Source organism: Fusarium vanettenii, assembly GCF_000151355.1.
Source record: "Fusarium vanettenii 77-13-4 chromosome 6 genomic scaffold NECHAsca_53_chr6_3_0, whole genome shotgun sequence".
Taxonomy (NCBI): domain Eukaryota; kingdom Fungi; phylum Ascomycota; class Sordariomycetes; order Hypocreales; family Nectriaceae; genus Fusarium; species Fusarium vanettenii.
The window spans coordinates 117,546-141,837 of record NW_003315836.1 but is presented as its reverse complement, the minus strand read 5'-3'; the positions used below and the strand labels follow the sequence as shown (position 1 = coordinate 141,837).

Below are 24,292 nucleotides of genomic sequence, written 5' to 3'. Positions count from 1 at the left end.
TGGGCGATTCACACGCCACAAATGCGACCTTGAGCACACGCAAACGGGGGATAAAGAGCCACATGCTTTGATTTACAGGGTGGGGGTGTTCGTTCCAGCCTCAAGGGACCAAAAGACGGCTCGACAAGGCAGATCGTCAATGTTGGAAGCCAGACCAGAACCCATTCTTTCTGCAGCTGAACTCGGGCAAAAGGCGTAAACACCCCCCATAACGAGGTCAGATCCATCTCTGTCTGGCTGGATCAAAGACCCCTGTGAGCGCTAAAACCGGGATGTGTTTCCCTAGTCCATCCCAAGGGCAACTCTGACTTGCGCAAACCCAACAACCCCAACCCCATTACCTACGAATTGTACCTAATAAGAGCAATCTCGAGGGAACCATGAGGGGGGTCGATCCTTGCTTCTTTCTTACGGGCTCTACGCCCGGCTGCGTTAGCACGGCGGGCCCTCTGGTGATGCCATAACCCCCAGCCCAAAGCCTCTCAACTTTATCTTGACTTTTCTCTACCCGTCTTTTGTTGTTTTTTGGCGTTTTATATATACGCGCCTCATCTCTCCTCGTGGGGCCCGGTTTCAAAACAAGCAGCCTTCCTCAACGGCTGTATCACGCCTTATCGTCTCGTACTTTTTAATCTCTCACCTGGCCACTATTCTCCTCCACACATTTTCATCTGGCCGAGGTGATCAACGAAAAATGTTCAATCGAAAGGAGGACGAAGACGTCGCCGCGGTTGATGGCCCGTCTGACTATGGCGACAACTACGGCGACAACTATGATTACAACCGTCATGATGGACCAACTGATGACAGCTCCGTGGATCCTGACTCTGGTGTCAAGCGTGGTCTCAAGAACCGACATCTCTCCATGATGGCTCTGGCTGGTATCATTGGGCCTGGATTGCTCGTCGGCGCGGGTGGTGCGTTGAACAAGGGGGGACCAGCTTCCCTTATCATCGGCTTTGGTGTCATTGGTAGGATCCCTGTCTTGATGTTGACAGAGGATGTGAGCACAAGTACAGACTTGAGATTGCATTCTTGGCGGCACATTGAAGATAATGGACAAAGCTGACGCTTAACCAGGTATCATTGCATTTTCCATCATGCAGTCCCTCGGTGAGGTGACAACTCTATATCCCGGCGGAGGCTCCTTCATCTCTCTCGCTGAGCGAATGGTAGACAAGTCCTTCTCTGTCGCTGTAGGCTGGAACTACTTCATCATCTGGGCCGCCGTCCTCGCCAACGAGTACAACGTCATCTGCAGCATCCTCACCTACTGGGCGCCCGTGGTTCCGCTCTGGGGCTACTTTCTCATCTTTTGGACCGTCTTCTTGGGCTTTCAGCTACTTGGTATCGAGGCCTTTGGAGAGGCCGAGTTTTGGCTCGCCCTGCTGAAGCTCCTCGGACTGACAGCATACTTCATCTTTGCCATCATCTACGCAGCCGGCGGTCTAATCGGCCAGGATAAGGCACTTGGATTCAAGTACTGGAGCGATCCCGGAGCTTTCAACGGCAATGGTTTCCGCGGTGTTGCGACAGTCTTCGTCTTTTGCGCAACATTTTACTCCGGCGTCGAGTCCATCGCCATTGCTGCCACTGAGACAAGAAACCCTGGAGTTGCTGTCCCTCAGGCTATTCGACAGGTCTTTTGGCGTATCATCTTCGTCTACATGGGATCTGCTTTCTTCTTTGGTCTCACCTGCCGGGCTGATGCGGATGGTCTCATCAATGGAGGGTCCAAGGCTCTGCAGAGCCCGATGACCATTGCTATTCAGACTGCTGGCTGGCAAGGAGGTTTGTCTCAATACTCTATAAGCATGTTCTATTCTAACGGTTCCAGGTGTCCATCTGATCAACGCTTTCATTCTCGTCACTTGCTTATCCGCCATCAACTCATCCATCTATATTGGTTCACGCACAGTCTTCTACATGGCCCAGTCCGGCAAGGCTCCCAAGGTCTTTGGCTGGACCAACGGCAGGGGTGTCCCCGTCTGGGCCATCCTTATCACCAACGCCGTCGGTTCCATCTCGATGATGAACATTTCCACCGGCGCTGCCAGAGCCTACAGCTACATCGTGAACCTCTCCGGCGTCAGCGCATTCCTCGTCTGGGGCAGCATCTGCATCATCCACATCCGATTCCGACGCGCCTGGAAGGCCCAGGGCCGAAGCATCAGCGAGTTGCCTTACAAGGCAATGGGATTCCCGTATCTTGCTTGGCTCGGTCTCGGAGCTTGCGTCTTTTTGGCCCTTGTCCAGGGCTGGACTACGCTATCACCGTTTGACGCAGGCAACTTTGTGGATGCCTACATTCTGATTCCTCTGTTTGGAATCATATATGGAGTCTGCAAGTTGCTCTGGCGTAGCTCTGATCCTATCAAGCGTAGCTGGAGCATCGATCTGGACAGCGGGAGGAGAATGGACCTGGACCACAAGAGCGGTCCAGTTGTTGGAGGTGTACCGGGTCAGGTCCCCATCTGGAAGAAGGTCTGGGACTGGTTCTAAACATGAAAGCCTCATCACAACATATGGGTGCATGTTATGATCACTGTGCAAAGTTATTACGAGCTCAATGTAAATAATGATACCCCTTGGATTAACTACATAGTGAGGGTTAGTAGACGAACCCGAGACGTCATGAAGTAATGATAAACGGGGATTGCAGATATGTCAATGTTGAGCCTTTTCCAAACCAGCCAAGTCGAACTCCCTGTACACACTCTCCCATATTTAGCACTACACTCACTTTTTCTTCTTTTCAAGCTGAAGGGGGTCAGCGAGAGTGATCGACTTCGTCGCCAGGTCGATAGGTACAGGCCTGACCCACTCTATCCTGCTTTCTCCGGGCAGCACCCTGAGATCATAGAACTCACCACCAGGGTATTCCTCTGTTAGCCGGAACCTCCCCCACCCAATAACTTTAGCCCAGGCTTTCTCTCCTCTAGACGCGTAGGTGCTCGCTAGACGTTCTGGCACTGGAGTTGTTGGTGGCATCTGGACTGTGACTCTCATGGCTCGGTAAGAGGGGTCTTCGGGCCAGGGATTCTTGTCAGCGTTGAAGAGTCGGACAAGCCTTGCATCTATATTAGCGTCAGCCTCTGTGAACTCGTCATCTTTTGTTTTGTCATTGTTGTTGTTGGTTTTGTTCTCGACCTCGATCTCGCTGATGAGTTTGTCCACAAACATTTCTGCAATCTCATCGTCGATGAAGACGGGGATAGTGTTGTTGGTCTGTTCAGGGTTGTTACGTGACCCGGAGACGGCATCGATGAGTCGCTTAAAGGGCTTCATGATGTTGATGGTGGATCGTAGTGATGTTAGTGCTGGGCGTTGATGGATGCATGTCTTGGTGTTTCTTGGCAAGACTTGAGCGTTTATAAGCAACATTTTGGTAAACATGATATCTAGCGTCAAAACGATTGTTCACGTTAGATCCCTTTATATCGTTGTTTTAAGAAAGCATTGACACCTAGTTTCTTTGAACAGAAGGCTTGATGCATGTCTAAAGGAGCGTTAAGGGACAAAGACTCAGGGCGAGATGCATGAACAACTCTTTGATACGCTAGCATGGCTCAAAGATGTCCTGAAATAGTCCTATGCATGCTGCAGCTTGTGTCATGGGTGTAGTTCAAGACAGGAGTCAATGCAAAGTGGTACTCGTTTGTCTCTACCTGCCTACCTACCCTGTGCTCAGCCCCTACACACAGGCATTTCAAAGAACAAGAGCAAAAGACCTAATATCGAGTCACTCGGAAACGAAGTGAAAATTCAATAATTCTACCTCACGTTACAATCACACTAAATTGTGAAGGCTTTGTGTGGATGTGGCCAAGAAACACAAGCCATCCGTATCTAAACGGTGGATGCTATTCACACAGACGATAACATGTGATACTTGGAGAGTCCGGAGGATTAATGGCCCGGCCCGGAGCTCAGGGGTTTATCAGTTAACGGTCCGTGCGCTGAGGTGCGTTCGGGAGCGGATTGGCGCCCGCCAGCAGCAGATTGAGTCTCGGTACATTGCCTCAGGGGTTCAACATGCCATTTATGCCTGACATCAGGCCAAGCTCATGTACCGGTACAAATTAGAGTTAGGCGATCTCCAACAACCGCAACGTGCCCTGTGTGCCTCCACTGGGTGAGTGAGGTCAGCTCCATCTCAAGCCTCCCAACACTCGTCGTCAATCTAGACTACATCACGATCGACAGCTCTCCTTATTAGCCAAGCGATATCCTTCTCCATACTCGACGACGACCGAGTCACTCAAGACCTTTTCTCCAGCCGCCTACGCTCACGCGCATACTCGCACTCTTCACTGAACTCATCTCGCTCTCCGCAATAGCTCCTTTGTTCCTGACCACCGCGCGCTATCGCTATCGTTATCGCCGCATGCCTTGTTCGAGTCGCTCCGTCATGAAATTTAGCCATACCTCTGTCGCGCCATAAACAACTACACGAACTCTACCTCAGCCCGAGATCCCATTTCTTCTGCATGTGTCTCGATCCCGATCGATCCGTTCACGACCTGCGTCATCTCCCCGCGAACTTAACCCTCCTCCACGTCCCAGACGTCGCGACCTTGGGGAGTCGACCAAGCTTCGACACGGCCGGCCACAAGTCGAATGAATGCAACCTTTAAACCCATTCCTGGCCGCCTTCTTCAAAAGCTCCCTCCCAAGCCAGTGCACACCGGTTCATCATCACATCCTACTGGTCCCGTCAACGGATGTGCTTCTCACGTTCCGCGAGACCGAGAGCGGCTCAGCCCCCGCTGAGGTCATCGCCTCGGAGGACTTTCTCGCCAGTCATGTCCTCCGTGTGCCTGCTCCGAATGGAGCAGCAGGATCTAAGGATGGCGCCCAGAACTTGCGCGAGGTGAGAGGAAAGGCGAAGCAGTTCTCTACTTTGAACGGCAAGAGCGTGGTTATCAAGGACGCATTCATATATAGCAACAAAGGTGCGTATCAACCTGCGCCGCGCAAGCGTGCATTTGCTCACTGAACATAGGCTTCAAAACACTCGCGCAAGCTCAACTTCTCAACGACATCGTATTTTACCCCGACGTCTTTGAACCACGACAATGGCTTCTCTACTTTATCTCGAGGCCCCTTGTAGGCATCTGGGAGGAGAACAAGATCGTTCCGGCCGTCTTCATACCTGGCATTAGGAAGCGAAAGACGAATGAGCAGAAGCAGACATCCAACGCCGAATCAACCGAGAATGCCGCCCCACGCAAGAAGGACATCAAGAGCTTCCATGACCTACTCAACAACTTCCCCATGATCGCAAGGCAGATGCAGCCCGGCCTCGAGAAGCTGTTCCTCGAATTCACCAACGTCTTCCGCAAACCTCTACCTCCTCCGCCATCGGCCGAGCATATCCCAGACCCTGAACCGGATGGGCCTATTACTAGTGCCATGAAACGAGCTCGATCTAACAGCACATCGGCAAGGACGGGCACGGGCGATGATAGTAGGCTTCCAGTCATGGAAAACTTTTACGCCGAAGATGACGAGGATATTATGAGAGCATCACTTGAAACTGCTGTCACAGCTGCTATCGACCTTTTCCAAGGAGTCGACAAGCAGCAGCTATCCTTGTTGGGAGCCACGACAGACCTGACAGGTCCTCTGGTTGAGAAGCTGATTGAGCGCTATGTCACGGAGAATGTTCACAATCAGCTTTTCCCTAGGCTAAATGCTCTAAAGCGACCATACGACCTAGAGCTCGAAGCCAAGATCAAGAAGATGCAGTTCATCGACATATCTCAATTGGGCATTGGCATTGATGGTGGCTCCAAGGCGAAACATGACCTCATTATTCAGCTCGGGCCTGCTGTCGAGGAGTTTAAGAAGATCTCTGCAGCTACATGCCCACAGGTCATGCTGGGTCTCTTGCTGTCAACGATCAAGATTGTGTCGCAGCTAACAGACTCCTCCAAGTCACATACGGTACCATCAGACTCGTCCTCTGAGAAGCCTATCATGACTGTTAACGCGGACACACTGGTCTCATTCCTTCTGTACGTTGTGATACGATCTCAAGTCAAGCAGCTCCAGGCTCGATTGATCTATGTCCGGAACTTCATCTTTATTGATGATGTCGACAGTGGCGAGCTGGGTTATGCCTTGAGTACGTTCGAAGCTGTACTGGCCTATCTAGTCCTCGACTCGGCGGGTTTGCGACGTGCAAGCCGAAGGAATAAAGCCCTATGGGATGCCGCAAAGACCGGGACTCTTGATGACCTCAAAAAGATCATGGAACCCGATACCAGTACCCCAGATGACGACGATTTGTCTGAATCTCCCATCTCAAGCCGTCGGCCGTCAACTGCGTTGAGCCTTCAAAATGACACGCGGTCTTCAGGCCCAACCAGGTCTCGGAGGTCCTCATTGGTCTTGTCGCAATACGAGCATTTCTCACACGGCTCAGGGCTCAGCCATGTGTTTCCCTTCCAAGCAAATGGTGACAATGAGGTACACTCACATGACTTTACGATACCTATACGAAGGGTGAAGAAGGTGTCTATGGACACTCGAAGTTTATCGGAGGCGTCTGAAGTGTCTTTCCACTCCCGTACTGGAAGCGTAGGCACGATTGGGAGCGCTCTGGAGGGAGACATCTCTGTTGCCCGACTGTCGCAAACCAACAATGCTTTTGGAGAATCTGTCCTCATGATGGCTATTCAAGCCGAACGAGCAGAGACGCTCAAGTACCTGCTTTCTCTCTCCGAGTACTTCCCTGCCTCCTTTGTTCTTGACGACATGAACAACGAGGATACCACCCTATTGAGCGCCGCCATTCAACTCGGTAATGCGCAAATCATAGACATGACCATCGAGTTTGTGATTTCGTCGACGACCCCCAAGCAACTCACATCATATCTTGCGCAGCAAGACATCTGGGGGCGCAGCTGTGGTCATTATCTCTTCAACGCACCCTCATTAATCACACGAATCGGCCATTTGATACCATGGCGACAACGGGATAAGAATGGCCAAACACCCTTGTTCGCTCTTTGTCGATCATACGACCACGGAAACTACCACGAGATGGTTGAGGCTGGGTTGAGTGTAGCGGCGGCTTACCAGCGTGACGGACAGCCCCTGCACATCGACGAACACATCGACAATAAGGGGAACACGATACTGCACATTATGAATGATGCAGGTCTCGCCCTAAGGATCCTGCAGTACTGCGATGTCGACGTCAATGCGACGAACGATAAGAGATTTACGGCGTTGATGGTTGCTAGCAAATACGGCAGATATGACATGGTTCGCTCACTGTTTGCTGATCCAAGAGTGGACGTGGGAGCCAAGGAGATTAGAGGCCTCACAGCCGTTGAACTGGCAAAGGACGACGATGTGCGTAACAAGATTGACGACCTTGCCCTCTTCAGCATGGCACCGGGGCCGGATGCCCGTATCACAGGAGTGGTCAGGGCCTTCTTTGTGGAGGACGCAACCGTGCGGTTGGTGTTGAAGTCGGCTGCTCCAACGGACCACGACAGCTACACGGTCACGACCAGTCGCCGTTCGCTCACGGATTTTGAGCACCTCCCTAACCTACTGGCACTTGAGAACCCGGCATCATGGATTCCATCGCTCAATGACGTGCGCTCACCATTCCAAATACCATCAAAGCCTTCGCGAGCCATCTTGCGAGACATGCAATCTCGAGCGGACTGGTTCTTGAAGATCATGCTCATGCATCCGACATTCGCAACACACGAGATGCTATGGGAGTTCTTCCTTGTGCCAGAGCTACAGTTGGACATGATGGAGCAGCGGACTCTTCTCAAGGCAGAAACCAGATCAGAAAGGGTGAGAGATGAGTATGAGCCAGTGGAGGATGTGAGAGAGGTGGAACAGTTTGTCAACCATGCCCGAGAAATGGTTAGGAGCGTCAACTACTCGACTAAGAGCGCGACAAGACGAGCCAACAACGTTGGGCTTGTGGTGGCAGGTACGTATTTCATGAGACGCCGTGCTCCAATGAAGGGCGATGAACTAACATTGCATCAGACATGTACGATTCGTCAGTGCTACTTCATCGAGCTGTTTCAACGCTGCAGTTCCTCCCCACCACGCACGTCGAGGCGTTTGAAACATATGTGCGGTCGATCGTGCCGACCCAGTCAAATGCTCAAGCGACTCTTCACTCGACACTCTTGGCCCTGCAATCGACGGTGCAGGCGCTCTTGGCATCCCTGTCACGCCCCCCGTCTCTCATATCTCAGATGAGAGCCGCAAAGCGTGAGGCTGATAGGAACTTTAACTCTCTCAACAAATCAAGGTGGCCCTTGGGGCTTTTGGATGATACAAGACAAAGGCTATATGACGAGAAGGAAGAGCGAGCACGGAAGTCCCGGGAAGAAGCCGCCAACATCGCAAGGGAACTTCGGTACACACAGCAGACAGTAGCTGGAGAGCTTGCAGGGTGGCAGGAACTACACGACAAGCTGGGTCGCCGGGCGATCCGGGAATTCGCGCGAGGAATGGTAGTGCAAGAGAGGATGAAGTTGGAGGGCATGATGAGGGCGCTCCGGAAAATCAGGACAGGCAACGGAGAAGGGGGGGCACATGCAGCGGGCAACGGGACGAGGTCACCAGCCCCTTCCTCACCGAGACGGGAGGCGACGGAAGCGCAACCGGCGGCGATGGATGACTCGGAGGGCGGTGGCGAGGTTGGATAGTCGGGTAGCCTTGAGAGTGGATACACGGACTGTCAAATCCACGATATTGGGGAACCAGGCAGACACAACACCAGGGAGACGCGTGATATGGGGAAAAGAGAGACGCGTCGGGGAGCTGCAGACCGCGACGGCAGCACAGACAAGACAAGTTGAGCTAAGCTCGGAGGCGATTTGCATGCGGGTCTTTGCACCTGGAACGAGGAGGGGCTAAGGATGCAGAGTGTACATCGAGTCACTTTGCGGAGGGTGGAAAGGACTGGATGGATACCCCGTGAGTTTGTGACATGTTTGGTTGGGGAGGAGGAGATGGATGGGGGAAAGATAGCTTGGTGAGGCTTGCTCGTGTCTCCTGTGCAACCCGAAGGTCACCTTTTTACCATATACTAGTATTCGACGTTAGATATTTCTTGGTGGACTGGGTAGATTTGGAAGGAGTTTATAGGCCTAATATCTTCATAGAATAATGGCCTTGAGGAGGCGGCATATTGCTTTACATACAGAGATAGCTGTATCTCATGTTCTATCGACTTGATATCACGACATGGACGACAATGAAGCTTAACCTGGACCAGACCACCATCATCAGGCCTTCTTTCGGCCTTCAATCGTGCATACCCGAGAGACGCCTCACCGGAAAAAAGACAACGAGATGGACAGCTGGTCTGTAGCATGGGTGCTCAAAGAGGCAAGTGGAGCAGAACAAGCTGCAGTAGGGACGAAAAAGGATTCAAAGGCTGGCCTGTTCGCGAAGATGGCGTTGCAGAGCCGTCAAAGCTGGGCGAAAGAGCTATGACAAGGATAGGGAATCGCCGAGGATCGAGTGAAACATTGAAACATGAAACCACCAGCAGCAGAAAAGCATCAGACAGAGCAGCAAGCCAAGCATGGAAGCCCGAGCTCGAACTAGGGACGTACAGAAGGGAGCTAGAGAAGCAGAAGCCACGGTGATGCAGAAGGCCACGAGCCACTCATTCCCTGCAACAGCTCGCGAGACACGGCCCGCCGTGGAGAAGGCGGAGGGGACGCGGAGCCGATTGGTCCACGGCGCGTGGTGTCCTGGCGCGTGGTTGCGAGCGAATGGGAGACGAGTTCAAGGGAGGACGACGTGGTGGTTACGCGCCGAGGCTTCTGGTGGTCTTTTTTTTCTCCATGGAGTAGAGCGGGGGGCGTAATTATGAGGCTGTGCAAGATGGAAGAGAGAGAAGGAGGAAGAAAGAGAGACACAGTGGGCCGAGGACAATCTCCGTAGCCGCTGGCGGTGCGCTTCTTTAATATCAAGTCTCTACGGTGGAAGAACGGCGAGTGTTAGGCGCCCGTTCGAGGTTCACGACATAGATTAAACGCCGGCGGTTAAGAGATTGGCCGGGACCACTATGTAGACTGTGTCAAGGGGGACCCCTTGAAGAGTAGAGTAAAAAAGTATGATGCTGCTTCTATTCTGAGGTTTGGGTTCATATTTTTTTTCTCCGATTGAGTGAGACAGTGCTGTAGCCTTGTGTGTATGTATGTGTATGTGTATGTAATGTACTATGAGTTGGCCACTGGCGCTTATTGAGGGCATACATATTAGTGTGCAGTACATGAAAAAAGAGCGGGGGACTCGCATAGACCCTGAAAGGAGGAGAGGGCTATGTCGGTTGTCCCTTGCAACGGAAATTGTATATGAACACGGTAGTAAATATTGAAAAGTCTTGATATCGCGACACGGTCTTCTCTTCGAGATGTAAGTCGCGTCTTGAACTTCTGTCGCGTCTGTTCCAGCTTCTCGCAATGGATGACAGCTTTCTCGTGGAGCTGTGGCACTAAAAGCTTGCCCTAGCTTGCCGAAAGGAAAGGTCCAGGATCTAAAAATGAGTCATAGGCGCCCGGCCATTCAGCGACCGGGGTCGTGCAGCAACGGGGCCAAGCCCAGAATCCTTGGCCCCGGGATCCGTGGATCATGCCGTGTGGATGGGAATATTTGGGTGTGAACCGGGGTTGCACAGTCCATGTCTTGGTCTCGCACTTGGACCACACACTCAAGCGCCCGCTGTGGGTACAGTGTCAATATCATTGGGCCGGCGAATCACTGTACATGTCTGCATCGCCAGATCTCGTTCTGTCAACTTACACCAGAGACAAAAAGACAGTAGCGCGCGTGTGGTCCCCTCCCCCCGCGCGTCGGCAGACACAGAAGAGACGTGTTTCACATCATTCTCTTGCGTGTTTGCCATGTTTCTTGTTTCGTCCAGTTCGGATGGGTCCCCTGCCGTCCAGCCGCCCATCGCCAACCATTTGCTCTGCACTGCTTTGTAACGAGCATAAGAAGACGGCCTCTCCCTGGGTCTCATTTCCTCATACTCGCTCGGTTCATCATCAGCCTGTCTTTTACCAATCATCTCATCTTGCTCCTTTTCCTTTTATCCTGTGCTATTGTGGTCCGGTATCACTTGCTCGTCGTCTCATTCCTCGCACCATAATCGTCCGTCCGAACCAACAAAAAAGACAACACACAAGGCCATTCCTCTGTCTCTCGAACATCACGAACCGAGGCAATCTTGCTCTCTGAAACTCCCCATACTCGCCGTTTCAAAATTGCATCTGCTGGAGGCTGGCCTCCTAATCCCTGACCTTGATACAACACCACCTGCATCGATAGACATACGACCACCACTAATACCAACCGCCCAACATGTCTGCGTAAGCCATCACATCCTGCATTATATCTTTTATACCAAACCGCTAACTCTCCTTTCCTCAAAAGTCTGGCAGTCGACATGCCCTTCGACTTCAACTTTCCTTCGGCCTCGATTGAGCGCCCAAGCCCACCTCCTGTTATGCCCGTGATGCCCTTTGACCAGGCTCTTCTCGACATGGCGTATGCTTCGGCCTCTGCTAATGCTGCCGGCCACATTTCCGGCCACTCTCGTTCATCTTCAAAGGTTTCGGTCTACTCCACCGCCTCTGCCGAGTCCGACCCGGAATCTCTTGCTTCCCGTCTCACCACTCCCCCCCGTGCTTCACCTCCTGTCCGCCAACATGGGCCTCTTCTTCTCCCCAAGATCCGCTCCCAGGACCAGGACATTGACGCTACTCCCTGTGGTCACTACCGCATGACGACGCCTCCTGCCCCCAGGCCATCCCGTCACACTCGCAGTTACACCAACCCCGAGTCCATCCACGCCATCACTTTTGACTCTCCCGCCACTGTTGCCTCTGTCAACACTTCATTCTCTAGCCAAACCGATGACCTGTCCGGAGCTCTCCTTACTTCCCCAGCCAACTTTGCCACTCATGTCTCGGGGTCTTCCCACTCGCGTCGTGCCTCCAGTCTGGACACCACCACTCTTGACAAGTATGGGTACCCAACCTACCGTCAGATGCCCACATACGTTCCTATGGCTACTCCTCAGCCCCAGTCCGACTATGGATTCGCTTCATACAACTACAGCCCTCGTTCTCAGTCTCCCTTGAGCATCTCTACTACTCCGGACCCCACTCCCAACACCAACCTCATCAGCTTCCTTACTTGCTCCAACCCTGCAGCTTCATTGGTCCGCACCATCTCATTCCCTCTTCGCGATGCTACTACTAAGCACTTCTGGTGGGACGTCCGAAACATTCGCTCTTGGTCCTCCTTCAACGCTGCCACCATCCTCTCTCTTCCTGGTGCCACTGCTCTGCTCACATCGCCTGTCCCGGCTTCTCTGCTTCCTCAACCCGCCTTTACTTCACGCCATCCCGAGACTGAGGCTGCCCTCCACTCCATCTACGCCTCCTACTACCTCCCCAAGCTGAACTCGGCCCTGGCCATGTCGTCAACCCGCCCACTGCACCTGTCCGTGCCCCCCAAGACCTCTGGCATCAATGACCTCGTGTTTGTTGCCAATGGTGCCGGCGAGTCTGCTACTGCCGCTGCCATGTTCGGCGGCAAGCCCACTGCCCGTGTTGTCGGCCTTGTCCGAAGCTTCGACCGCTTCAACACTGGCATGCGTGTCGAGGGTAACATCAAGCGGGTCGAGTACCTTCGCGGCCTCGCCGCCATCCACCATGCTATGCGCGAGCATGGATGCCGCTACGGCTTCATTCTTACCGAGATCGAGCTGGTTCTCGTTCGCAACGGTACAGAGACTACTCCATTCTTTGGTGACCTCGAGGTCACCTCTGTCCAACTTGCCTCATCCGCGCCTGAGGGAGACGCCTCCACTCTCCCTCATGAGACACCCTTGACTGCATGCCTCGCCCTCTGGGGCCTGTGCCAGCTCGCCAGTGACGATACGCCTGCCGGACAGGCTCACTGGCGCGCCGAGATCGGTGCTCCCGCCGAGGGAACCCGTCGCAAGGCCCAACCCAGAGACTCGTGGATCCCCCAACCTCAGCTGGCTGAGAAGCGGGAGGCTAAGCGGAGTCGCGGCTGGGTTTGGCCCGAGGATGCCATTGGCCGCAAGGAGCTTGGAAAGAGAGGTGTTCGATACGGCGGCATCTAAGATGGTTTCTTTGATAGAAACATCAACGCCTGGTTGCGAATGATGACTTGAACGCTGAACGATCGCCTCGGAGATGGATGAATTGGATAGAAAAAGACAATGATGATGTCACGAATAAATAGCCTGTGTTTTTTCTCTCTGTAATTCCTTTAGTATTTAATCAAATCAACAAAAACTTGTCCAAATCTAGCAGGTTCCTTTATCTCTTCTCGTGTCAACTTGCCCATAGCCTGTGACTCTGGCTTGTCAAGTGGATGCCTTTCCTGAGATCTTCAAACCCAACTCCCAGAAGTAACTAGTCTTAGAAGAAACGACACCAAACCAAGTATAAGTTGAGCTATTTACGCCGCTGCCTACGGATACGAGATCCGAGCATCACCCCCAAGAATAGGAATATCCACCAAGCACGTCCCAGCTTTCAACTAGTAAACTCAACTACACGCTACTACGCGAACTTCCACTTTCAGTTTCCAGCTCTTTAGCTGGGGTTGGCCTCAGCGCCCTGTGCATGGCAGACCTTTTCACAGTAGTACGTGATCTTTCAAACATGTTAGATCCGGAGTCAGTTCAGGGGAAAGGGCCTCTTACCTCGTCACCACCAATGTGCCAGCCAGCAGAGTTGCAGTATGTACCATCCTGTACAACCGTTAGCCAAGTAGAAACTCGTAGAGAGGAGGAGGACTTACAAAAGTGCAGTCAGGGCACTGATCCCACTGCTTATCACCAGTGTTGCGGTTCCTGTAGGCCTCGCACGCACACTTGGTGGCATCTGGGAGCATCTCAAACTCCTTTGCCCAGGTGTAGCTGACGCTGAAGGGAGTACCGCCGATTTCCGAGTACTTTCTGCCAGTGACGCACACGGCAACGTTGTGCAGGTCGGCAAAGACTCTGGGGGTAAGTTAGCATGTCTCCAAGTGTTGGTTTAAGGAGAGACTGACCCGCCGGTGAGGGAGAGGAGAGCGGCGATGGTTGTGTACTTCATGTTGAATTGTTGGAAAGTTTGATGAGGGAGAGAGATATGGAGTAAATGGAGGTAGGGAGACAGAGAGAAGACACAGGAGAGTGATGAGAGCTACTTTAGTTAATCCTCGAGATGATGATCCAGACTCAACTCGGTATATAACACCCATGAGCCATATTGTTCACAATCCTTCAAGGTCAACTAGATTACTCAATGAAGTCTCCGCCTCGTATTCATCAATCCCCCCACGACTGATGTTTCACAATGGCCTCCTCAACTATACCTCTCGAGGGCATGATATCAAACCACGCGGCCACGTTATCAGCCTTACCTTCTTAAAACAGACAAGACTTATCTCTACATCATGAAGATCTTGGACAAAAACACAACAAAACGGCAACGGCGTTTCCGAGAATCAATGCGACGACCCTTGCAATCCTCCACCGGTCTTATCCCAAGATGAAACCGAACCAAGATCTGCATCTGTGGGAGCATAAGCCCCCACCGATTGAGGACCCTTTAGGATCTATATCTATCCAGTGACGTCTCTTGACGCGCTGTTTTAGAGTTTGGCAGGTGACAAGGGGGGGTTTGTTGGCAGGGGTTTTTGTGAGATGGCCGGAAACCTTGACAGGGGATTGTTTCTAGAAGGATGATAGATGAGGAAAGGTTAGAGACTGATCACAATCTACAATGGAAAAGACGGCATCTCTATCTCGTAATAGAATCAACTCATGAAGCGCAGTCAACAGGATGGGGCTCGTATAGGTTTTCTGATATAATACCTTGGGTTGAGACACGATGAAATTCAGAAAAGGGTAGTTACACAACAAACCATCACTCTCTTCTACAAACTTGTTCTCTCTCAACACTCTTTGTCTCAGTCAATATGCTCTCCTCCAGTTTCTTGGGCTTGGTTCTGGCGACCACTGTCAGTGCTGCTCCCTTTCAGGGACTGAACAGCACCAGGTGGACTCCGGAGCACATCCTCCAGCCTGACGAGGTTATCCTCTACGGTGAAGGCCGCAGTATGTTCCATCCTACCTTGGTTTGATTTTCCTTGTCAAAGCCTTGCATCCCCTACCATGGTGTTTAAGATACTAACAAGATAACAGTGGAGGTTGTCCATGAGAGTGTCTATCACAGCCTCATTGCATCCGACGGCATCTCTGAGGACATCCCAGAAGTCCCTGAAGCCTTCCCTGCCCCCTCCCACCCCTTCAAGGCTCCCAAGTCCAGCAACGACAACTCTCTTTCGAAGCGTCAGTGTGACTTGACCACAGCCGTCGTCACAGACCGCACCCAGACCTTTGTCGACTGGGACGTGCAAATGTCTCCCGTCATCATCGGCACCGGCGACGGCATCACCGTCTCCGTCACGTCTGGCTACAGCGTCAGCAACAGCGTGAGCGTCAGCGGTGGTGCAGACTGGACCGTTGTCAAGGACAAGCTTGGTCTTTCTTTTGGTGTCGACTACAGCCGTACTTGGACTTCCTCTGCTAGCATCAACATTGCTGCCAAGGTTGCAGACGGTTACTCGGGAGTCATGATCACCAAGCCCATCAAGACTAGAAAGTATGGTAGGGTCTTGAAGGGTTGCATTGGCTCTCAGACTGAGTCGGGTACCTTTTCCGCTGATTCTTTTGAGGAGAAGGAGTATGCTGGTATCAAGTGGGTTTCTGGTAAGATATAATGCTGCTTCAGTTTGATATGCGTTAACTGACCACCTCATAGGTGCCATTACTCTCTGCTCCAAGAAAGAGTTTCCTCTTTCTCGCTGCACTGGAAGCGGCAACTTTGTTTAAACCCAAGACACCAGAGTCGAGCCCAATTATGCGCTCCAGAAAGAAAGTTAACATGACGGCTGGGGGTGAGGGGGTAGCTTGGTAGTGTGTAAGCGAGGGTATATAGAATGTATAGAAGCTTCGTGTTTCATCAAACAAGAGCCGTCATCGTATAGGGGTTAGTACATCAGTTTGTGGTCAAGTTGAAGCACTGAAAACGCAAGTTCGAGTCTTGCTGACGGCACAACAATTTCTTTTTTGCCATTTCGTGATGCTATAAGGTTCTGCCGTGCAGGATTCTCAGATCATGATGTGTCATTATCATGCAGGGAACGAGGGGGGCCAATGAGTGGAGCTAGGTCATGTCCTGCATGTTCGGTGTCTCCGAACTGTTCACTTGTTGTGAGGTCTGAATCATGGCATATAAGCTAGATAAAGGTATCGTGAACTCGCTTGCTTTTTGTAACAATGTCATATCTTGTCAGGTATGGTTGGGATGGCGAATATCATATTTTAGTCATCATGGACCTCCGCCACCACAACAATGAGAAACCCTTTGCAGCTTGCCCCAAGCAAAATCTGAACAAGTGCAATACAACTTATCTCTCTTCATTCAGCAGTTATAGATAGCCATCCAAGCTGTCCTGTTAACTAAGACACTGAAAGAAGCTAATCTAGACTTGAACGGCTGAAGCTATCAACTTCTCCTGTGCGGCCAACACTCGGACGGCGTCTTGCCATATTGACGGGGCGGCCGTTGACTTTGGTTTAAGAGGTAAGCTCTGACAACCAGCTCTGCGGAGCGCATCGCATAGTACTGTGTCCAACTCCTAGGATCTGGTGGTTTCTGGACTTCAAGGCTGTGTGGGTTCGAGGCCACCTCCGCCAGAGATGTCCAGCCACTCGGCCTTGAGCAATAACCGTTTGATGAGACGGATGACCAGTAGCGACAAAGTAGTGAGATACCTTTATTAACCATTTACGAAGGAGCTCCCGTTGTAGTCGGTTGCCAGTTGCCAGACCCAAGAGGCCTTTCAGCTGAGAGTTGGTCGTGTGCATCATTTACAAAGATCACGTCGACCTCCCTCTCCTCAACACTCTCCCCATTTCCTATTACTAGCCTCGAAATTCTGTGCCATGAGCTTTTGACACTCTTCACGTCTTTAGTCGTGACTAGGGCTAAGGCCTCTTTACGCAGGCTTAGTTGTACCACCTCCCTCACCTCGAAAGCCTCAACAACCCAGCCAACCACCACAGGCTGCACCACCATGATGTCCCAAATCTCATCTGCGCCCACAACAACAAAATCGATTAAAGCCCTTTGTGAATCCGACCCCGACTTCCGCAGGTGGCGCAACCAACCCTCGAGCTCGACGCCCTCAGTGGCCAACCTGTGTCTCAGCTCAGAGCTTCTAGAGAAGCGCTGCGTAAAGACTCCACCCAATTGTCCCAGGATCCAAGCTTGGAGAAGTGCATCCAGAAGCGCTCTCAAGACTCAGGGTGTGTCCTGATGGAGTCAGCCTGAGCAGGACTGCAACACCTTCAAGGGCCGGCTCGATGGCATCTTGCCCATCAACACTCAGTCAGTCGGACCCAGATTTTACGATAAAGGATGCTTCGAGTGTGCCTGCTTGTAGCGTATACGAGAAATTGACAGCGGGCCTAAACACCGTCTCAGAGGCATGACAAGACTCAAGGTACATGGCCGTTCATTCAATAATTAATCACAGGAACATGCACACACGAGGGGTACAACAAATATTGACTTCATCACATCGTTGCATTCAACTTTTGTCTATAGAATTAAATACGACCAGTGGCAGGGTGTTGTTCATTTAACCCTTGGCGGCACCAGCCTTGATGTGAAGAATGTCACCATCCTCCACGACATACTCCTTACCCTTGGTCATGACCTTGCCCTTGGCCTTGACCTCGGACTCGTCACCGAGCTCCTTGAGGGTGTTGTAGTTGAAGACGAGAGCCTGGATGAAGGTCTTCTCGAAGTCATTGTGGATGACACCAGCAGCCTGAGGGGCCTTGGTGCCATTGCGGATGGTCCACGCTCGGACTTCATCAGGTCCGACAGTGAAGAAGCTTCCCAGCTGCAGGGACTTGCGCATCTGGAGAATAACCTTGGGCAGAGCCGAGTCGGCGCCAACGTTCTTCTGCTCCTCCTTGGCCTCGGCCTCAGTCTCGAACTGGGTGAGACGAGACTCGTAGGACACGGAGATGGGGATAAGAGGATCGCCCTTGGCGTTCTCGTTGATCCACTCGACAATCTTGGGAAGATGCTTGTTCTTCTTTCGGATAAAGTCCTTCTCAGACAAGTTGACGAGGTAGACAACGGGCTTGGCCGTCAGGAGGAAAAGAGGGTTGATGACCTCGACCTATTCGAGCGGGTTAGCGCATGCTCGATGACCATGATCCAAAACGAAATCAGGTAGAAGGTGTTGCAATCAGAGTAAAGTTTATCTCACAATGCCTCTAAGCGTTATTTAGGTGAGGCATTCGACGAGCTGGGATTAGATCAGGCCGATTGGCCTTTTGTCATCATGCTAGGGGGTAATGAAACGAGAAAATTGGAAATGTCTTACCTCCTTGGGTCCCCAGTTGCCCTTGCGGACATCCTTGCCATCGTTGAGCCAAGCCAGGATATTCTCAATGATCTCCTGCTCTTGACGGGCCTTCTTCTGCTCCAGACTCTGACCACCCATACGGGTCTTCTTCTTCTGGTTCTCGAGGGCCTTCTCGACGAACTCAATATCCTTGAGTCGCAGCTCCTCACTGATGATGTCGAGATCACGAGTGGGGTTCACGTCACCCTCAATGTGAATAATCTCGGCATCGTCGAAGCAACGAACCACCTGGAAGATGGCATCGACAGCACGAATGTGAGACAGGAAAGCGTTTCCAAGACCAGCGCCGGTGGATGAGCCGCGGGTCAGACCGGCAATATCGTAGACGGTCAAGTTGGCGGGGACAACCGACTTGGGCTTGTACTTCTCGACTAGCCAGTCGAATCGGTCATCGGGAACGATGACACGAGCTTCCTCGGGGTCGATTGTGGCATAAGGGAAGTTCTTGATGCTGTCAGCACCCCGGATCTAAGGGCGACGGGCGGCGAGGGGCTTCATACAGCTGGGTTACCAAGGTTGCACTTGGTGATGGCCTGGAAGAGGGTGGATTTGCCGACGTTGGCCAGACCGACCTGGGTTGGGTGTTAGCACGCGATCAACATGGCATGACGATTGTCAATGGAGGGGTAGCATACAATACCACTCTTCAAGCTGTTACCGGGCCTGCCCAGCGGGATCTTCTCCTCGACAACCTTCTTCTTAGGAGGCATCTTCTTTCTTGACTTGGCGTAGTTGCGACGTTGAACAAAGACGACCAGGCCGAAGCGGGAGGATGATGGAACTTGTCCAAGAGCTGCAGAGCTTGCTGCGCGGGGTGCGAAGTGAGGGGAGATAGAAGCGAAGGTGAGAGAGGTAAAGGGCTTCGTGGTGAAGAGATTGGTTGGCACTAGCGCCAACCTCGATTGCCCTGGACGGCTTCGAAACGAGAGCGACGTCGAGGGAAGAGGAAAAAGGGAGGGAAAAAGTGAAGGAGAAGAAATTTCTCTTTTTATTTGCGAGACGGAGCTTGCGAGATGAGATGAGAATTTGTTCCACCCCACCTTGGCTGGTAAGAGAGGTTGGGCTCCGCCAAGATTTCGGTTACAGGAGAAGCTATTGATCCGAATGAGAGCCGGGGACAACGTCATTGGCTGACGAAAGCAGCCGATGTCGTAGGCAGGCATGACCGTGCGCAGAAGGAGAAAGATGGACCCTTGGAATTCTTGTGACGCTTACGCTGTACGCGGATAAAATGCCTGAGCAGTGAGTGGCAGTGAATCACAGCGGGTAGCAGCAGCCTGGGCCTGGAGACAGTCAGGTACTGTGCCTTAGCTTTGGAGGCGCTGCAGGTTGCTTCGCCGAGTATTTGATCAAAACCAACGTCGATCTAGCCGAGCCGGACACCTCCGCTTTCTTGACCTTCAAACTTCCTTTTTCATTGTTCATGATCGCTTTTGGCTAGATTCTTGTTTTAGGAGATCTTTTTTGTTCTCTTAAAGGAAGCCACCGACCCTCCGCGCCTTCCACCATATATTTGTACAGTGTCCCGGTGGCCCCGCCTTCACCCTACACCATCAACCCCAAGCTCTCCGACGCACTCTGACGTCGCATCGTCGCATCTATCGCGACGCTGTCCGCGCCAACTCTTATCATAATGCCTCGACCTAAAAAGAGCTCGTCGGTGAGCAGATCTCACCGATCAACGCTATCGCTACAAAAGACCGAGATAACTATCCATGTCTATGATCTACTCCCGGTGAGACAAGCTCCCCAACCCCAACCTCATGACGAAGCTCTAACCCGCATGCCATTGATAGCCCGGCCGCCTCTCCTCCGTACTATGGACAGTCGGCGCCTCACTTCTTCATTCTGGCGTTGTAATCAACGGCAGGGAATACGCTTACGGTGGACACGACAAGCGAGGGCTTACAGGCGTGTACTGGACCAAGCCCAGAACCGAGCCTCCCGGAGGCACTTTTCGATGCGAGATCCTACACGGCTTTACTCTTGCGAGCGATCAGGAGATTGATGCGACGCTTCGGGCGGCCTCGGACGAGTTCCTCGGTACCTCGTACAACCTTCTAACAAAGAACTGCAACCACTTCACATCATATCTATGCAAGAAGCTCACAGGCCAAGCCGGCCCGTCCTGGCTGAACCGCGCCGCCAGTATCGGTGTTGCATTGCCATGCGTCGTCCCGCGAGACTGGATCGAGCCCCCCGAATACGATACCAGCGACGGCGCACTCCTAGACGATTACGATAACTCGGACGAGCATTCCCGCATGTTGGGAGCATCTGCTCCACATCTCTTGACAGAGAGCAACGACGGCAGTGTATATGAGGATGAATGGGGTAGTGAAGAGGAGAGAAGGCGTGGTGGTAGTGGCAAAGGAAAGCAAGCCATGCGGGACTCTGACGGGCGACGACTGCCCCCCGCCGAAAGACTCCCACGGCGATAGGACTGGGAGTCATGATCTTGGGTATTGCAGCCAATTTGGCTGGGTCATTTTGTTTTGGTGTTTGGAGTTGGCGGCTCCTTCAAATCGGTCAGCACGATACCAATGGTTTTAAGAGTTGGGGCAGATCCATTCGTTAGGAACTTGCAGGTCAGCGCAAGTTAGGTCTTGTTCATTTGTATAGTAGTCGTACAGAGTATGAATAGTACATTCACTTCCAACCTTATTGCGGCTGAAGCATCAAACAGCATAAACCCGAACAACCCAATTCCAGCCCATTACAGACGTCTGGGTTTCTCGCTTCTGGTTCCGGCAAACTTGATTCTCGTGGAATCGGCCACACGGACAATCTTGTCACGCAGGACCTTGCCCTCTGGGCTCATCAGGACCTTGAGGGCCGCCTCTCGTCCCTGGCCGAAGCCTCGCAGCACCACCTCCAACCGGTTCATCTTCATGGGCCAGCCGGTGTGGATCAATCGCTCCAGGACGTACTTTGTGAGGGAGTAGGCGGAATCGAATGTCCCGCGTCGAAACTTGCGGAAACCAATGTTGCCGGCCGAGAGGGAAATAATGGGCTCGCGATTGGGCTTCGTGCAGGTGATGTGGGTGTTGTGCTTGTGCGAGTAGATGTGGAAGTGGAATGGCTCAAGGTCGTCCTCCTTGGCTTGTGCTGCCCGCATGCCCCCTCCTCCGAGAGGGCTCATGTCGAGATTGGTCTTCTTCAGAGCCTTGAGGGCGAGGCTCTGGGAAAGACTGGCCATGGCATTGTTCTGTGGCGTCTGGGCGGCGTTCGGCTGTGACTTGCCGTAGATGCTCTGAAGGAACGACGAGGCGCTGGGTTGACCCAGGACCCTCTTCCGGGGTGCTCGAGGCGGAGGAGGTGGGAGGTCATCATCGCGGCGGGCACTCGTCTGTGAGATTGGGCGGGCAATCTTGAAGGAGGACTTGGAGACGGTGGCTCGGGGGCCTCGGAGGATCGATTGCGCCGCGAGGCGACTCGTCAATGGCCGACTCATCTTGTGCGCATTGCCTGGTCGTGAACTAATGAGCGAATCTTTGATGGTGGTGTCGGCTCCTGCCAATTTTTCCTCCGATCCAATGCTCCAACGGGCCGGGGTCCGGCGGTTCTGCCGAGGCTTTGCCGTCTCGCCCGCCTTCCTCCCGCCCCGAACCGAGATCGCAAACCAAAATTTCCTCGCGCCTCTTCCACCACCTTCCACCGTCCATTTTTCCTATCCCAAACGCCTCAATCCACGTTCAATCGTGTTCTGTGGAGGGCTTCTTGTCTCTTTGTGTTGTTGCAATCATGAACTCCCTCGCGAGAAGAACGGCACCCTCGGAAAAGGCCCTCTCACGGGCCTCCGCTCACCTCTCCGCCGGCACATGTCCCGCCTACCGGAGACTAGCCTCCCAGCTCTCACAGAATGCCGTTCGCGATGGCGCAAGGTCACAAGGCCCAATGCTGTCCGGTGCAGTTCGATCGCCGCTGAGATCTTCCTTCTTGCCCTCCGAGCTTCGCCTTTCCCCCACTTACACCGTCCAATCTCGCCTCTTCCACCTCTCCAGCCGTCTATCTCAAGAAGATAAGCCAAAGACCGAGAAGCCAGCCTCGGGTGCTGCTGCGACCGACGCCAAGGAGAAGAAGCCCGCCGAGGCCGAGTCAGAGAACAAGTCCGAGACCAAGCCTGAGGAGGAGCAGTCCAAGAAGACCGAGGAGGGTGAGAAGGGTGAGAATGGCGAGGATGCCAGCAAGGAAGGAAAGGAAGGCAAGGAGGAGGGTAAGGAAAAGAAGGAGGATATCCCTCCTCCCCCTCCTCACGGTGACAAGACTCCCTGGCAGGTATTCATGGAGACCATGAACACCGAGTTCCAGAAGTCGCAAGAGTGGAATGAGTCAACCAAGCAGATCGGCGCTGCCGCCAACCAGTTCGCCGAGAGCGAGGGTGTGCGACGTGCTCGCGAGGCCTACGAGAAGTCCACCGGCGCCGTTTCTTCAACTGTTACCAAGGGTGCCAAGGTGACCGCCAGCGCCATTGGCAAGGGTGCTACTTGGACCTGGGATACCTCAGTTATGAAGGGTGTGCGTAAGGCCGCCAACGTGACTGGTGACGCCATGGACAAGGCTACTCAGCCTATCCGAAACACTGAGGCTTATAAGGATGTTAAGAATGTCATCGATGATGGCAGCTCTTCACGATATGGTGGATGGATTGAGAAGGAGGAGCGCCGGAAACGCCGAGAGGCCATGGATAAGAAGAGAGGATTCAAGGCTGGCGAGGTCATGGAGGAGGATCCCAAGTGAGTTTACGTGTCTCGGTTTCGAGTACAATTCTAACATACGCAGTGCCGGAACCAGCGTCACTGTCCACAAGGATGCGGCGTGGAAGGAGGCTTGGAGAGATTTCCGTGATCAGAACCAGTTTGTGCAGGGTCTCTTCAGCATGAAGGGCAAGTACGAGGAGTCTGAGAACCCGCTTGTGTCGACAGCCCGAAGTATTACGGACCGTATCGCCGGCTTCTTTGCCGAGAACGAGACGGCCATGGTTATCAAGAAGTTCCGAGCCATGGACCCCAGCTTCCAGGTGGAGCCCTTCCTCCAGGAGCTCCGAGAATACATTCTCCCCGAGGTGCTGGATGCCTACGTCAAGGGCGAGACCGAGACACTGAAGCTCTGGCTTTCGGCCGCTCAGTACTCTGTGTACGAGGCCTTGACCAAGCAATACCTCCAGGCGGGCATGAAGTCTGACGGAAAGATTCTCGATATCCGAAACGTCGACATTCTGCGAGCGCGCATGCTCGACCCTGGTGAGGTTCCCGTTTTTATCATTACCTGCCGTACCCAGGAGGTCCACGTCTACCGCAACGCCAAGACCAACGAGCTTGCGGCCGGCATGGAGGACAAGGTGCAGCTGGTGACTTATGCCATTGGCATCACGCGAGTGCCCGAGGACGTCAACAACCCCGAGACACGGGGATGGCGTCTGATTGAGATGCAGAAGAGCGGACGAGACTGGTACTAAGGGGCTGCATTCACATCCGGCGTAAGGGGTTGGGGTGCACTTTGTGGATATCCGGAAGAGGGCGGTTCACGACGGTTCGCCTAATATGTGTTTATAACTGTACAATATGTGCCATCATGTGGGATTATCAGGGCGAGGGCATTCGACACGAACAACAAACCACACAACAACATCAAAACGAATGAGCATTCATGGGGAGAATGGGTTATGGGGCTGTAACAATCAGCAAACAAAAAGGACAAACCACGCCGCTCTGCTTGCCTCGGGATGAGGCTTCTTGTATGTATGTAT

The 24,292-nt window shown here is 52.8% G+C and overlaps 10 protein-coding genes across 10 annotated transcripts; 6 read left to right on the top strand and 4 right to left on the bottom strand.

The window, feature by feature from the left end:
- Positions 1-694: 694 nt before the first annotated feature.
- On the top strand, positions 695-2,502 carry NECHADRAFT_81348 (uncharacterized protein; the record flags this gene model as incomplete). The annotated part of the gene is made up of 3 exons (XM_003041059.1): positions 695-971; positions 1,081-1,791; positions 1,838-2,502. The coding sequence occupies 3 exons, from the start codon at positions 695-697 to the stop codon at positions 2,500-2,502; spliced, it is 1,653 nt and encodes a 550-aa protein (XP_003041105.1).
- Positions 2,503-2,667: 165 nt separating this feature from the next.
- Positions 2,668-3,384, bottom strand: NECHADRAFT_81347 (uncharacterized protein; the record flags this gene model as incomplete). The annotated part of the gene is made up of 2 exons (XM_003041028.1): positions 2,668-2,707; positions 2,744-3,384. The coding sequence occupies 2 exons, from the start codon at positions 3,382-3,384 to the stop codon at positions 2,668-2,670; spliced, it is 681 nt and encodes a 226-aa protein (XP_003041074.1).
- A 1,240-nt stretch (positions 3,385-4,624) lies between these two features.
- NECHADRAFT_61688 (uncharacterized protein) lies at positions 4,625-8,757 on the top strand (the record flags this gene model as incomplete). Its single annotated transcript, XM_003041058.1, has 3 exons — positions 4,625-4,955; positions 5,006-7,966; positions 8,026-8,757. 3 exons carry the CDS (start codon positions 4,625-4,627, stop codon positions 8,694-8,696), a joined length of 3,963 nt encoding a protein of 1,320 aa, XP_003041104.1. The 3' UTR covers positions 8,697-8,757.
- A 2,610-nt stretch (positions 8,758-11,367) lies between these two features.
- On the top strand, positions 11,368-13,162 carry NECHADRAFT_81345 (uncharacterized protein; the record flags this gene model as incomplete). Its single annotated transcript, XM_003041057.1, has 2 exons — positions 11,368-11,375; positions 11,440-13,162. 2 exons carry the CDS (start codon positions 11,368-11,370, stop codon positions 13,160-13,162), a joined length of 1,731 nt encoding a protein of 576 aa, XP_003041103.1.
- Positions 13,163-13,640: 478 nt separating this feature from the next.
- Positions 13,641-14,144, bottom strand: NECHADRAFT_81344 (uncharacterized protein; the record flags this gene model as incomplete). Its single annotated transcript, XM_003041027.1, has 4 exons — positions 13,641-13,700; positions 13,751-13,798; positions 13,849-14,050; positions 14,101-14,144. 4 exons carry the CDS (start codon positions 14,142-14,144, stop codon positions 13,641-13,643), a joined length of 354 nt encoding a protein of 117 aa, XP_003041073.1.
- Positions 14,145-14,947: 803 nt separating this feature from the next.
- Positions 14,948-15,928, top strand: NECHADRAFT_100788 (uncharacterized protein; the record flags this gene model as incomplete). The annotated part of the gene is made up of 3 exons (XM_003041056.1): positions 14,948-15,151; positions 15,239-15,805; positions 15,858-15,928. The coding sequence occupies exons 1-3, from the start codon at positions 15,013-15,015 to the stop codon at positions 15,926-15,928; spliced, it is 777 nt and encodes a 258-aa protein (XP_003041102.1). The 5' UTR covers positions 14,948-15,012.
- Positions 15,929-17,668: 1,740 nt separating this feature from the next.
- Positions 17,669-19,468, bottom strand: NECHADRAFT_61683 (uncharacterized protein). Its single transcript, XM_003041026.1, has 4 exons — positions 19,179-19,468; positions 19,044-19,115; positions 18,502-18,987; positions 17,669-18,294 (listed from the first exon to the last, which is right to left on the bottom strand). The coding sequence occupies exons 1-4, from the start codon at positions 19,251-19,253 to the stop codon at positions 17,743-17,745; spliced, it is 1,185 nt and encodes a 394-aa protein (XP_003041072.1). The 5' UTR covers positions 19,254-19,468; the 3' UTR covers positions 17,669-17,742.
- Positions 19,469-20,176: 708 nt separating this feature from the next.
- Positions 20,177-20,978, top strand: NECHADRAFT_28721 (uncharacterized protein; the record flags this gene model as incomplete). The annotated part of the gene is made up of 3 exons (XM_003041055.1): positions 20,177-20,203; positions 20,243-20,278; positions 20,340-20,978. Coding segments are annotated over 3 exons (702 nt in total), but the record flags the coding sequence as incomplete, so codon positions are not given.
- A 281-nt stretch (positions 20,979-21,259) lies between these two features.
- NECHADRAFT_94184 (uncharacterized protein) lies at positions 21,260-21,997 on the bottom strand (the record flags this gene model as incomplete). The annotated part of the gene is made up of 1 exon (XM_003041025.1): positions 21,260-21,997. One exon carries the CDS (start codon positions 21,995-21,997, stop codon positions 21,260-21,262), a length of 738 nt encoding a protein of 245 aa, XP_003041071.1.
- A 443-nt stretch (positions 21,998-22,440) lies between these two features.
- Positions 22,441-24,001, top strand: NECHADRAFT_94183 (uncharacterized protein; the record flags this gene model as incomplete). The annotated part of the gene is made up of 2 exons (XM_003041054.1): positions 22,441-23,279; positions 23,326-24,001. 2 exons carry the CDS (start codon positions 22,441-22,443, stop codon positions 23,999-24,001), a joined length of 1,515 nt encoding a protein of 504 aa, XP_003041100.1.
- Positions 24,002-24,292: the final 291 nt, after the last annotated feature.